Here is a 15643-nt window from a genome sequence, read left to right as displayed (position 1 = left end):
AAATAAAATACTATTAAATTAAGGGTTGCGCCTTTGCCTTAAATGGGGTAAAATACTAAAATGTGTTATATATGGAGAGCAACCACAAACAAATATATGTTTTACAATCTTTGGCGCTTATAACTAAATTTATTTTTAACTAGACTATATTAGGTGATTAAATTAACCAACGTTACTCCACAATAGTAAGTGAAATATACATCCATTTTAGTTAAAAATACTGTATACTATAAATGAGGATTTTTAAAACAAGTTGTATATATGTTTAAAGGACACCCTAAAATAACACAATGGCTAATACGATACAAGTAAATAATAATAATAAATAAATAAATAAGATCTAAAGATGGCCTCATTCTGGAAGTTATATTTGGCCCATCACTTTTGCAATTTTGTATGGCCTTTCAATCCCTTTTCATTCTTAGCGAAAACTCATGAAAGTACCATCTTGATCCTAGTAACTAATATATCTCGAAAGGTAACATCATCATCTTCTTCATACACCCCATTGCTGGGATCCATTTGGCTGCACCTTCGATCATAAAGCCTATGAATAATATGATAATGACAAAATTTTGATGACTTAATAATTACTCCCTTGTTTTTCCAAACAATGCGGCATCCTTAATGTTAAACTTGATATCTTTATTTGAGTAAGCTTACAAGATCAAAGTAATGATATGATGTTTGGCAATTCAGATGCAAGTTATAAAGGAGGTGGTAAGTCTTAAGCTATTGAGAAGGTGGATTTGATTTAGAAGGCAGAGAGGTGTTGAAAGAAGTAGTAAGAGGCAGAGGAAGATGATGCGTGTTTGGGAAGACGGTGAAGTAAGCGGAGAAGAAGTGGAAGCGGTTAAAGGGCTTCGGAGAGCACTGATAGAGGAAGGTCTTTTGCCTTCAAAACACGATGACGAGCACATGATGCTGAGATTCCTTCGAGCGAGGAAGCTGGATGTGGAGAAAACAAAGCAGATGTGGGCGAACATGCTTGAATGGAGGAGGGAGTTCGGAGTAGAGAGCATAATGGAGGATTTCAAGTTCAATGAGATACATGAGGTTCTCAAACACTATCCGCAGGGGCACCATGGAGTTGACAAGGATGGAAGACCGGTGTACATAGAGAGAGTGGGTCAGGTTGACTCCAACAAGCTTATGCAGGTCACGACTCTTGACCGTTACATCAGGTATCAGGTGAAGGAGTTCGAGAGGGCCAACCATCTCAAATTCCCTGCTTGCTCTGTTGCTGCCGGAAAGCACATTGGGCAGAGCACTGTGATCTTGGATGTTCAAGACGTGGGGCTTAAGAACATGAACAAAGCTGCTAGGGACCTCATCAATCGCCTCCAGAAGATCACTGCTGACTACTATCCTGAGACTTTGCATCGTATGTTCATCATCAATGCTGGTCCTGGTTTCCGGATCTTGTGGAACACTGTTAAGACCTTCCTCGATCCTAAAACCGCCTCCAAAATCCACGTCTTCGGTAACAACTACCAGAGCAAGTTGCTTGAAATCATTGATGCCAGGTACCTACCTACCTACATACATACGTACTAGTTAATTCAGTTTCTTACGAGAAAGTCTAGAAGGACAGCAATTTCATAAAAAATTGCCGACACTTAATTATCAAAAGAAAAATGAGTAATCTTATACTATTAAAAACATTAAGAGAAAAGGACAAATAGGTTCCTAACCTTTTGTCGCGCGGACATTTTCGTCCTTTATCATTGAAAAATACTTTTAAGTCCCTGACCTTTACAAAATTTGGATAGATCAGTTCCTCCGTCCAAATGCTTCCGTCAGGGACTGATCCGTCCAAATGCCTTCGTCAGGGACTGATCCGTCCAAGTTTTGTGAAGGTCAGGGACTTAAAAGTATTTTTCAATGGTCAGGGACGAAAATGTCCGCGGGACAAAAAGTCAGGGACCTATTTGTCTTTTTCTCAAACATTAATGATGACTAATTGATGGCTACAAATCACAAAAATTGGTGACCTCCTAACACTCCTCGTTTCTTATTTCGCTCGCTCTGCTCTTTCTAAGTTGCCTATTATATCATCCTCGTCAGTGAACTTCCAGAATTCTTCGGTGGTACTTGCACATGTGCAGATAAAGGTGGCTGTATGCTTTCCGACAAGGGACCTTGGAATGACCCAGATATACTCTGCAAGGTACGCCCTACGTATGTACGTGCATGCATGCATCACCATTGTTAGAGATAAATAAGTAATTAATTGAGTGAGTTTGCTCGATTAGATGTATGACAATGAGGAGGAGAACAGTAGCTAGCTAGCTAGGATTGAGGAGGAAACAATATACAGATGAAACAGCAACATTCCAAGTGATGCATGAGGATGAGAGGCACACTTGAAGTTGAAGGAGAAAGCAGAGATGGATGAGAGGCATTGGATCGATCTATCAAAGGAGACAAATTAAAAGGATGGCCAATCACTCCATGCCCTAATTAAATGAAAAACGAATCAATCATGGTTGAGCGACACACACTTCAACTTGATTATTAAAGAGAACGAAGCCAATCAGAGAGATATACCAACAAGCTAAGGAAGCTATCTACACCACGCCAGCCCCACCACACCAAATTATATTATATGGATCGGATATATTGGAGTAGTTTTCAGAGACAAGCTTAGCTTATTAGCATCCTCCCATTCTCGTTCAATTCATCTCATATAATTTCTCCCCTTTATGCATATATTAATTATTTTCTATTAGCAAAATAACCATGTAAAGTTTGTATTCATAAGAATTACCTCTTTTTTATGGAAATATTACTTAAATAATGAACTAACTATCAAAATTAATGATCTTTTTAATTCATATCAACACTTAATCGAAGCATATATTAATATGACTACTTATGTGAAAATGTCTTATAAAAATAAAACTAATTAAACCGTTTTGATATAATATATATTAACTTTTTAACTATTACTTTTACATAAAGATATTTTAGCGGATAATTAATTTGCTTTATATATAAATCTGCACCCAAGAAAACTTACTTTTGTTTTTATTTTTTTTTTTCTCACCAAGAAAATCTAATGATCATATAAAATGTACTAGATATAATAGAAGAAAGAGGGGGAGGGAATGAATGATATGAAGAGATAAAAGTTAAAGAAATCAATCTTATTTCTACTCAATAATTTGATATGTTGGGAAGTTACATGAAGAAATATCCCTTATGCCAAAGAATATCTTTGCATATAAGCTTGATCTGATAAGTCTTTTTTTTTTTTTTTAATCCTTGTTTTTGTGAAAGTAGCAAGAATAAAAACCATATTGATCCCTATCTGAGAACAAAAGATTATTTAATGATTCGCTAATTAACTTCAAGGAGCAGCTTTGGAACTATTGTAAGCTGGTGGAACCGAATCATCAGGTATATACTTGTTCCAAAACCAGTGGGACTTCCAAACGTAGTTCATTTCTTCAACAGGGACGTTCTTAGTCTCGGGTAACAAGAAGGCAATGAAAATGGTCATAACAAGCACCCAAGCACCAAAGAAGAAAAAGAGACCAAACTTCAAGTGGCAAAGCAAGCTAAGAAAGATTTGACCGATGCCAAAAGTAAAGAACATGTTCACTGCCACATTAATAGCTTGGCCTGCTGCGCGAATTTCAAGAGAACATATTTCGCTTGGTACCAACCAACCTAGTGGCCCCCATGACCATGCAAATGCTGCAACGTATAAACATATAAACACCAACAGGATGTCTGCTTCTCCTTTGTTAAATGATCCTTGACCATTCAATCCAAACTTCAAACCGATCATGACTCCAACCACAATCTACAATCCATGCAATAGTAATCTTGCTTAGTCGCGTCATACATACATACATATAAAATTTTTTATATAAATTTATTTTTACCTGACAAACAAGCATCTGAATGCCACCTTCAAGAAATAATATCCTTCTTCCAAATTTGTCTACACAGAAAACAGAGACAAATGTAGCAAGAACATTAACACCTCCTGTGATAACTGCAGACATGAGCGAAGCATCATTGCCAAAACCCAAAATGGTAAAAAGTACTGGAGCATAAAACATAATGACATTAATTCCAGTGAGTTGTTGGAAGAACGGAATGAGAGAGCAGAAAGTGAGTTGTGGCCTATATTTGCGTTGTGTAATGTTCTTCCATGGGTTTTCCACCTTACTAGCTGCCTCACTTGCATCAACAAGATCTTGATATTCCTCATCAACATTGTTCGTGCCACGGACTTTCTGCAACATTGTCTTGGCTTTTACATGTTGTCCTCTTTCAATTAAAGAGTTTGGTGTTTCCTCTAAACAAAGAGACCCTACACACAGCAAAATTGCTGGCACAGCTCCAAGTCCCAAAGACACTCTCCATCCATTTTTATGCCTCGAGGTTGCATAATTGATGAGGTTTGCACCTAGGATTCCGAGTGTGATCATCATTTGAAATCCAATATTGAGTGCTCCTCTAATTTTAGCTGGAGCCATCTCAGACAAGTAAATCGGCACAGACTATTTTAACAAGAGATCATAAAAAACAATTATTAATCTTAAAGAACTAAGTATTAATGCATGCGGATTAAAAAACTTTTATATTAATGATGTCGTTTCTTACCTGATTGCAATATCCGACACCAAAACCGAGAAATATTCGACCAATGATAAGCATTTCAACATTAACTGCTAAGCCATTCAATAGTGCTCCAATAAGAAAAAATAAGCCACCCAAAAACATGGATGGCTTGCGTCCGAACATTCTTGAGGTTGTGGCAGCAAAAAAAGAAGCTATTAATGCCGCAAGATACAAAGAGGAGGTGAATAACGTGAGTAGCTGATTGTCAAACTTGCAGTATTGATTGGTACTGGAATCATCAAGCATTTGTTTATACACAGTAGGAAAAAATTTAACCAAGAATGGTTCCATAGATGTGACTCCTCCTGTGATACCAAGATCATACCCAAAAAGAAGGCCTCCCATGGCAGCAACGAAACATGTAATTAATACAAATGCGGTCACTTCTCCCTCGTAATGTCGTCCCCCAGTTTCAATGTGGGCTCCTCCTGCCATATTTCAAACTAATTATTATTATTACAAAGATGTGATTGCTTTTCCAATCCTTATATTTGTATCTAGCCTTAGCTTGCTACAAGAAAACACCACTGATGTTCTACTAGTTGATTATGCTTTTGCTTCTTCTTTTATGCTCTCTTTTTTCTTCTTCTCTATCTCACTGTTGTGGTGATGATAATAATTAATCCATAAACCTGTTCTTTATATTGGAAGTAATCCACGTTAGATTTCTATAAATATTCATAACTGACACTAAAAATAGCTTCCAATTACTGTTACTGATTTTTCTCTTTTGGCGATAAATATTGACAAACGTATTTGAATTTCCGAGAAACTTGGAGTCAAACCTATAAACATTTTAGTAATTAATCGGGATAACAAGGCCTTTATCTTTTAACTGTAAACTGTTTTCAATACCATACAACACACTAATAATTCGTGACTTTAATGTTGAGATTATTCTAAACTAGTATTATTGGAGTTTAATTTTAGAAAAAATTTTACTCTCTTCTTATAAGAAATGCTAAAATTTCACTCTCCTCTTTTTTATTTGTAAAATATACACTTCTCTTCCTTATAAGTTATAACTTTTAAAAAGAAAAAGTCTAAGAACCAACACTTTTATTAAAATCTAGCCATTAACCATAAAAAAAAAATGAGTAATCCCACATTATTAAATATAATCTCACACCATTAAAAATATTCATAATGGCTAATTAATGACTACAACTAACAAAACCTGCTGGTCCCTTAACACCCCTCTTATAAAAAGCCATCTCTTTAATCTATTTTAAATTTTTTGTATTAAATAACATTAACTTTATCTATTTTTTAAAAATAAATAAATGATTTTTTATAAAAATACTCTTTAACAAAAATTTTATATTTTTTTGATTAAATTTTTTTTATTAAATTACCCTTTAACAAAATATTTTTTATCAATTAAATTTTATTTTTATCAAAATATTCTTTTAAAAATTTTGAATGATTAAATTTTTTTTCTAACATATCCTTCAATAATTTTAATTTTTAAATTGTAATTTTACCAAAATTTTTGTTAATAATTATTTTTGTACTTTACTATTAATTTTTTAATATCAATGTATATTATTTTAACATTAAATTTAAAAATTTTTACCACTGTAAATATGTATAATAACTAATATTAATTAATAGTTTATTTTATAGAACTATTAAAAATTATTAATAATTTTAATTTGACATATTATCATCAGATAAAAGTATACCTAAAAAACTGTTGGTCAATTACTATTTTAAAATAAAGTGACAAATCTGTTGAAAACTTAATACAAAACAAGAGTGGAGGAGGGGGAGGGAAGGAAAGGGAAGGAAAGAGAAGGAGAAGGAGAAGAGAGGCTAATAATGCAATTGTATAGTGAGACATTACTTAGTCAATGCATGTAATGTATTATGGTGGTGAATAACTATGTCATTCATCTATATTTTTCTATATATACTTTTTGATTTTTGAAGTGTAGATCTGTTTTTGCATCCAGCCAAGTGTTTTTAAGTTTAGAATTTTTATAATTGACTTTGAGATATGGCTGCATAATGTAATATTGGCAATTTTATAGTGATCATATTTTATTGAAAGGGGTTATTCATATAAAGATATTTAAAATATTTTTTTAAAATATTTTTTAGTAATTAAAATTTAATATATATAATTTATTAAATTATATTATTTTTGTCCAAATTAGATTTGACAAATCGGTTTGACTAAAAAATTGATAAATTAAATTTTAAATCGATCTAAATTAATATTTTTTAATAAAAAATAATTACAATATCCCTATTATAAAAAATGACTAAAATACTTCTACTATATATATATATATTTTGAGAACTCTAAATCCTAACCCTTCTCTTTACTCTATCTCATCATAGGGTTAGAATTTAGGATTTAAGATTTTTAAAATTGATATATATATATATATATATATATATATATATATATATTAATGAGTTTGAAAAATTCCAAATTAAATTAGTGATGATCAAATATTATTAATATAATTACAAAAATTATTAATTTAAATTTTAATTCATATATGCTAATTAATAATTTTTGTTGCTTGCAAATTTTGTTTTGGACTAAAAGAAAAAAATTAATAAGCCCAATGTGAAGTTAAAATTCAGCCTTTGATACAAAAATGGTTTAATATATGTGGTTAAATTAGTTGGGCCAGATTTAAATGTGTAAGCCAAAATCAAATTGTTGGTTTGTGACCAACTAGCATGGTCCTAAAATTTGAAGAAGAGAGAAAGCAAATCTTGCATGCTTTCAACAGATCCCACCTTCAATTTTTTATGGATTTCAAATTCAATTAACTAGCATTAATATCATTGGAAACATGAAAGAGAAAGAATTAATTTGATAGCCATCATTACTATCACCGATTCCAAGCCAAAAGAAAGTGAGAAACTTAATTCATTTTCATTCTCTCTCTTAGTTTCATTGAAAGCAATTTCAATTTCTCTCTCTTCTCTCTCTTCTTTCTTCAAATTTGGGTCACTTCACAAAAAATATGGAAGCTAAAGTAAGTTATCAGAAGAAGGTGAAAGAAGCTAGTAGCAAGGCCATTATGATGATGGCGGAAAGAAAAAGAAAATTTGAGGTATGGAGTGGCCACTTTCTTTTATTTATTTATTTATTTTTTGTTTTTATTACTTGTGGCCTACTTGGTTGGTGAACAGATAATGAATTCACAATGTGTAGCATTGTGGGTTGAAGTCCAACTTGATGATTTGTTTGGTTCCTATAAATGATTGCTTTTGTAATAGTTGTTCTTTGGTTTCCATCGTGAAAAAGTTACATGAACATGACTTGCTTTTGATTTTTTTTTTTTTCTTGGTGGTGGTCATAGCTATGAGAATAAGCATAGATATTTCTTTTTAATGTGCAAATTCTAGCCTTTTTATGTTAATTATTTATGTTGAATGCATGTCTAACTATTTTTCCTTATATATTTGTGTCCATTCAACAGTCTACAAAAGCAATGCCAACCCTTCAAATTCCTTCTTTGTTGCAAAAGTTTAGGCATTGAAAATTATATCAAACAATGCAACAAACTTTAAGAGATGTGGTCGAGAAGCATTTAAGAAAGCAATTTCTACTAATCCGGGTCAATTGGGTAATTATGCCATGCATCCTTCTCAACAAGGGGGTTTCTATGCAGACTAAATAGTGGCACTCAATAAGTATCTTTACTGCTTCACCGACTCAGATGACCAGATCAAAAAGCATTGTACCTTCCACAAATGATTCATTAACTACTATAGCGCTCCCTTTTAAACACATCAACATTATTCTTGTTACACTAAATTCCAGAATACAAAATATTAATGTAACAACATTCACGTCAAAATATTTTGTAGAGATAACAACTAACTAAACGGTTTAATATAATACATATCAACTTTTTAGCTATCACTTTGTCATAGAGATATTTTACCGGATACTTAATTTGCTCCATATATAAATCTGCACCCAAGAGAACTTACTTTTGTTTTCAATTTTTTTTTCCTCACCAAGAGAATATAATGATCATATAAAATGTGCTAGCTATAATAGAAGAAAGAAGGGGAGGTAATGAATGATATGAAAAGATAAAAGTTAAAGAAATCAATCTTATTTCTACTCAATAATTTGATATGTTGGGAAGTTACATGAAGAAGTATCCCTTATGCCAAAGAATATCTTTGCATATAAGCTTGATCTGATAAGTCTTTTTCTTTTTAATCCTTGCTTTTGTGAAAGTAGCAAGAATAAAAACCATATTGATCCCTATCTGAGAACAAAACACATTTGGAGATTATTTAATGATTCGCTAATTAACTTCAAGGAGCAGCTTTGGAACTATTGTAAGCTGGTGGAACGGCATCATCAGGTATATACTTGTTCCAAAACCAGTGGGACTTCCAAACATAGTTCATTTCTTCAACAGGGACGTTTTTAGTCTCAGGTAACAGGAAGGCAATGAAAATGGTCATGACGAGCACCCAAGCGGCAAAGAAGAAAAAGAGACCAAACTTCAAGTGGCAAAGCAAGCTAAGAAACACTTGAGCGATGCCAAAGGTAAAGAACATGTTGACTGCGACATTAATAGCTTGGCCTGCTGCGCGAATTTCAAGAGAACATATTTCACTTGGTACCAACCAACCTAGTGGCCCCCATGACCATGCAAATGCTGCAACGTATAAACATATAAACACCAACAAGATGTCTGCTTCTCCTTTGTTAAATGATCCTTGACCATTCAATCCAAACTTCATGCCGATCATGATTCCAACCACAATCTACAACCAATGCAATAATAGTCTTGCTTAGCCGCGTCATACATACATACATATACACATTTTTATATAAATTTATTTTTACCTGACAAACAAGCATCTGAATGCCACCTTCAAGAAACAATATCCTTCTTCCAAATTTGTCTACACAGAAAACAGAGACAAGTGTAGCAAGAACATTAACACCTCCTGTGATAACTGCAGACATGAGCGAGGCATCACTGCCAAAGCCTAAAATGGTAAAAAGTACTGGAGCATAAAACATGATGACATTAATTCCGGTGAGTTGTTGGAAGAATGGAATGAAAGAGCAGAAAGTGAGTTGTGGCCTATATCTGCGTCGTGTAATGTTCTTCCATGGATTTTCTACCTTGCTAGCCGCCTCACTTGCATCAACAAGATCTTGATATTCCTCATCCACATTGTTAGTGCCACGGATTTTCTGCAACATTGTCTTGGCTTTTACATGTTGCCCTCTTTCAATTAAAGAGTTTGGTGTTTCCTCTAAACAAAGAGACCCTACGCACAGCAAAATTGCTGGCACAGCTCCAACTCCCAAAGATACTCTCCATCCATTTTTATGCCTCGAGGTTGCATAATTGATGAGGTTTGAACCTAGGATTCCGAGTGTGATCATCATTTGAAACCCAATGTTGAGTGCTCCTCTAATTTTAGCCGGAGCCATCTCAGACAAGTAAATCGGCACAGACTATTTTCACAAGAGATAATAAAAAACTATTATTAGTCTTAAAGAACTAAATATTGATGGGTGTGGATTAGAAAACTTATACATTAATGATGTCGTTTCTCACCTGATTGCAATATCCAACACCAAAACCCAGAAATATTCTACCGATGATAAGCATTTCAACATTAATTGCGAAGCCATTCAACAGTGCTCCAATAAGGAAAAACAAGCCACCCAAAAACATGGATGGCTTGCGTCCGAACAATCTTGTGGTTGTGGCAGCGAAAAAAGAAGCTATTAATGCCGCAAGATACAAAGAGGAGGTGAATAACGTGAGTAGCTGGTTGTCAAACTTGCAGTATTGATTGGTACTGGAATCATCAAGCATTTGTTTATACACAGTAGGAAAAAATTTAACCAAGAATGGTTCCATAGATGTGACTCCTCCCGTGATACCAAGATCATACCCAAAGAGAAGGCCTCCCATGGCAGCAACGAAACATGTAATTAACACGAACGCTGTCACCTCTCCCTCGTAATGTCGTCCCCCAGTTTCAATGTGGGCTCCTCCTGCCATCTTTCAAACTAATTATTATTATTACAAAGATGTGATTGCTTTTCCAATCCTTATATTTGTATCTAGCCTTAGCTTGCTACAAGAAAACACCACTGATGTTCTACTAGTTGATTATGCTTTTGCTTCTTCTTTTATGCTCTCTTTTTTCTTCTTCTCCATCTCACTGTTGTGGTGATGATAATAATTAATCCATAAACATGTTCTTTATATTGGAAGCAACCCACGTTAGATTTCTATAAATATTCACAATTGACACTAAAAATAGCTTCCAATTACTGTTACTGATTTTTCTCTTTTGGCGATAAGTATTGACAAACGTATTTGAATTTCCGAGAAACTTGGAGTCAAACCTATAAACATTTTAGTAATTAATCGGGATAACAGGGCCTTTATCTTTTAACTGTAAACTGTTTTCAATACCATACAACACACTAATAATTCGTGACTTTAATGTTGAGATTATTCTAAGGGGAGACTCACATCAAGATGCATGAAACAACTTTTTTTTAAGTTGGTAACGTGTCACATTGTGATTAGTAAATTTTTAATAACCGATTAATTATTATTCTCCAAACTCGGTTTTTTAAACCAAGTTCGACGCCATTCGGTTTAAATAAACCAGTCCTTGGCATGCTTAATTTTTTTTACCAACCGAGAAATCCCGGCCCCCTGAGCCCCACCCAACCCAACCTAACCCAGAAGATCTGCATCGATCTCCTTCTTCCTCGAGCCAGAGGTGCTGGTTGCCTGGTTTCGTTGATCGGTTCTTCTCCCTTATCGCAGATGCCATCCAACTTCTACTCTCTTGCAGCTCCTCGTGTCCCAAATGGTCGTTTCAGGTCCCATTCCTCCTTTTCGTAGCGCCACTTCTCCTTCTCTTGCTTAGTTCAGTTCGTCTTCTTCCCACGGGTCTGTCCGTGTTGGTGCTCCGGCGACGCAGCGATTTGGATGAGGGACCCAGCGATGCGATGAGAGAACTCTATTTCCCAATATGCGACTTGCCTCCTCGCCATTTCCCATCCAATTGATGCCTCCGTTAGCCTGCTTCCTCGCCTTTGCCTGGATCTTCGCCGGCGGTGATGCTGTTTTGTCCGAGGTTCATCGTTGTTTTTGGAGTCTAGTTAACACTCAGTTTCTCAGCGGCATCATAATTCCTCCCCTTCTGTGCTGATTCTTCTTCCTTGCTGCTGCTACTGATTTCATTTTCTCCAGAAAACTCTGCTATGCTGCAACTACCGATTTCATCATAATTTGATTTGTTCTGTAATGCCATTTTTTTCTTTCATCAGCTGACATATCCAATGCATAACCAATAGAAGCAGCAACCTCTGTGACATTCCATGGATTTACCAACACCAGCAGCAAGAGACTTTGCAGCACCTTCAAACTGAAAAATAATAGGTACCTGCAAACTAATGCATAATTTGTAATGATTTGTTTTTTTTGGTGAAATGTAAGGATCAATTTTGGCTCTTTTCATTGTTTTTTTAACGTAAACTGTCCAAGCCCAATATTGTATTTGTCCAAAAATTTTATTTTTAATGTAAAAGTAAAAAAATCGGTTAAAATGATCCAAATGAATCGATTCTATCTATAAGGTTTAGTTATAAAATTTGGATTTTTTTTATAGTAACCGGTTCAAATAAACCAAAATACAAGTGAGGACACTTGTCACATCCTCATGCATAATCTTTAAAAAAAGTTGTTTTGTGCATCTTGATGTGAGTGGTCCCCTTATTCTAAACTAGATAAAGAATACTGCGTATCATTGGAGTTTAATTTTAGAGAAAATTTTACTCTCTTCTTATAAGAAATGCTAAAATTTCACTCTTCTCTTTTTTATTTGTAAAATATACACTTCTCTAAATATACACTTCTCTCCCTTATAAGTTATAACTTTTAAAAAGAAAAAGTCTAAGGATCAGCACTTTTATTAAAATCTAGCTATCACTTAACTATCAAAAGAAAAATGAGCAATCTCACACTATTAAATATAATCTCACACCATTAAAAATACTCATAATGACTAATTAATGACTACAAATAACAAAACCTGCTGGTCCCTTAATACCCCTCTTATAAAAAACTATCTCTTTAATCTATTTTAAATTTTTTGTATTAAATAACATTAACTTTATCTATTTTTTAAAAATAAATAAATGATTTTTTATAAAAATACTCTTTAACAAAAATTTTATATTTTTTTGATTAAATTTTTTTTATCAAATTACCCTTTAACAAAATATTTTTTATCAATTAAATTGTATTTTTATCAAAATATTCTTTTAAAAATTTTGAATGATTAATTTTTTTTCTAACATATCCTTCAATAATTTTAATTTTTAAATTGTAATTTTATTAAAATTTTTGTTAACAATTATTTTTGTACTTTACTATTAATTTTTTAATATCAATATATATTATTTTAACATTAAATTTAAAAAATTTTACTACTGTTAATATGTATAATAATTAATATTAATAAATAATTTATTTTATAGAACTTTTAAAAATTATTAATAACTTTAATTTAACATATTATCATCAGACAAAAGTATACCTAAAAAACTGTTGGTCAATTACTATTTAGAATAAAGTGACAAAACTTAATACAAAACAAGAGTGGAGGAGAGGGAGAGAAGGGAAGGAAAGGAAAGAGGAGGGGAAGAGAGGCTAATAATGCAATTGTATAGTGAGACATTACTTAGTCAATGCATGTAATGTATTATGGTGGTGAATAACTATGTCATTCATCTATATTTTCCCATATATACTTTTTGAGTTTTGAAGTGTGGATCTGTTTTTGCATCCAGCCAAGTGTTTTTAAGTTTAGAATTTTTATAACTGACTTTGAGATATGACAGTATAATGTAATATTGGCAATTTTGTAGTGATCATATTTTATTGAAGGTAGTTATTCATATAAAGGTATTTAAAATATCTTTTTTTAAAAATATTTTTTAATAATTAAAATTTAATATACATAATTTATTAAATCATATTATTTTGTCAAAATTAGATTTGACAAATCGGTTTGACTAAAAAATTGATAAATTAAATTTTGAATCGGTCTAAATTAATATTTTTATAATAAAAAATGACTATAATATCTCTATTATAAAAAATGACTAAAATACTTCTACTATATATATATATATATATATATATATATATATATATATATATATATTAATTTTGAAAACTCTAAATCCTAACCCTTTTCTTTACTCTATTTCGTCATAGGGTTAGAATTTAGGATTTTTGAAATTGATATAAGATTATGTAACTGTAGAAATTGTGAAAAAACTGTAAATGTTTTAACTAGAGAACAAACCTCTACGCTGGTCAAAATAATAGACAAGTTAAAAGATATTCCATTAAGAGATGAGTTCATAAGACAATTAGTTGAATTAGTTAAAAAAGAAAAAGAAAGTAAGCAAGAAATAAGACCAATATATATATATATATAATAGGAATATTTTCGTTATTTTTTATAATAAAAATATTGTAGTTATTTTCTATGAAAAAAATATTAATTTAGATATGTTCAAAGTTTGATTCACTGATTTTTTTTTATCAAATCGATTTGTCTGGTCTAATTTTGACAAAAATAACACAGTTTAGTCGATTATATATATTGAATTTTAATTGTTAAAAAATACATTAATAATTCGTCTCATATGATTATTGTAATTTTTTTTATAAAAAAAATATTAATGTAGATTGATTTAAAATTTAATTTATTAATTTTTTTTAGTTAGATTAAATTTATCTAATATAATTTTAATAAAATAATACGATTTAATTAATTTTATATATATATATATATATATATATATATTAAATTTTAATTATTAAAAAATATTTTTTATTTAAATATCTTTATCTGAGTAACTTCTTTTTAATTATAATACATTTCACGCAAATATTGTTTCCAACACATTTATTCCTTTAATGCCGAAAATACTCTAAAAATATAAGTACAGGTAATGTCAACTAAGTAAAACATTACAAATCATTGGAGTTTAATTTTTATTTGACATATTATCATCGGACAAAAGTATACATAAAAAACGATTGGTCAATTACTATTTTAGAATAAATTGACACATATATTAAAAACTTATCTTTCACAAAGTCTCTTCTTGCAATGCCATTATTGGACATATTAGATATACAGCCACATGCAATATAAATATGTTTACTTAGGACAAAAGTATACATAAAAAACGGTTGGTCAATTACTATTTTAGAGTAAATTGACACATATATTGAAAACTTCTCTTTCACACTCTCTTATTGCAATGCTATTATTGGACACTTTAGGTATACAACTACATGCAATATAAATATGTTTACTTAGGACCAAAGTATACCTAAAAAACAGTTGGTCAATTACTATTTTAGAATAAATTGACACATATATTAAAAACTTCTCTTTCACAAACTCTCTTCTTGCAATGCTATTATTGTACACTTTAGGTATACAGCTACATGCAATATAAAATATGTTTACTTAGGACCAAAATATACATAAAAAATAGTTGATCAATTACTATTTTAGAATAAATTGACACATATATTAAAAACTTCTCTTTCACAAACTCTTTTCTTGCAATGTCATTATTGGACACTTTAGATATACAGCTATATGCAATATAAATATGTTTGCTTATATAATATGTTATTTGTTAAATACATTATAAAAAATATATAGATCAGTTTATTAAATAAATAAAAATAATAAAAATAATTTATTTTCATTTTTCATTTCGTTTTGTGTATAGATAATTTTATAGGAAAAATTTTAAGTGTATCGAAAATACTGTTTTAATTGTTGATTTAAATTATAAAAAATATATATAATATATATTAATTAAAATCAAGGACAAAAAACAAAAATAAGCTAAGGGAGACAATAATTTACGTGAATCAGCCAAAACGAAAACTGCTTCATGAATCCATCAATGCACGTTTATATATCG

General features: G+C 31.5%; 3 protein-coding genes across 3 annotated transcripts; 1 reads left to right on the top strand and 2 right to left on the bottom strand.

The window, feature by feature from the left end:
• The first annotated feature begins 418 nt into the window (after window positions 1-418).
• LOC112782399 (phosphatidylinositol/phosphatidylcholine transfer protein SFH10-like) lies at window positions 419-2735 on the top strand. Its single transcript, XM_025824760.3, has 3 exons — window positions 419-1526; window positions 2068-2170; window positions 2256-2735. Exons 1-3 carry the CDS (start codon window positions 802-804, stop codon window positions 2286-2288), a joined length of 861 nt encoding a protein of 286 aa, XP_025680545.1. The 5' UTR covers window positions 419-801; the 3' UTR covers window positions 2289-2735.
• A 399-nt stretch (window positions 2736-3134) lies between these two features.
• On the bottom strand, window positions 3135-5221 carry LOC112786629 (sugar transport protein 10-like). Its single transcript, XM_025829996.3, has 3 exons — window positions 4621-5221; window positions 3894-4517; window positions 3135-3811 (listed from the first exon to the last, which is right to left on the bottom strand). Exons 1-3 carry the CDS (start codon window positions 5071-5073, stop codon window positions 3353-3355), a joined length of 1536 nt encoding a protein of 511 aa, XP_025685781.1. The 5' UTR covers window positions 5074-5221; the 3' UTR covers window positions 3135-3352.
• Window positions 5222-8713: 3492 nt separating this feature from the next.
• On the bottom strand, window positions 8714-10806 carry LOC112784129 (sugar transport protein 10-like). The gene is made up of 3 exons (XM_025827248.3): window positions 10206-10806; window positions 9479-10102; window positions 8714-9396 (listed from the first exon to the last, which is right to left on the bottom strand). The coding sequence occupies exons 1-3, from the start codon at window positions 10656-10658 to the stop codon at window positions 8938-8940; spliced, it is 1536 nt and encodes a 511-aa protein (XP_025683033.1). The 5' UTR covers window positions 10659-10806; the 3' UTR covers window positions 8714-8937.
• Window positions 10807-15643: the final 4837 nt, after the last annotated feature.

This window comes from Arachis hypogaea, chromosome 20 (genome assembly GCF_003086295.3).
Source record: "Arachis hypogaea cultivar Tifrunner chromosome 20, arahy.Tifrunner.gnm2.J5K5, whole genome shotgun sequence".
NCBI lineage: Eukaryota > Viridiplantae > Streptophyta > Magnoliopsida > Fabales > Fabaceae > Arachis > Arachis hypogaea.
Note: the sequence above shows the minus strand (reverse complement) of the source record. Positions and strands in the feature narration are given on the sequence as shown.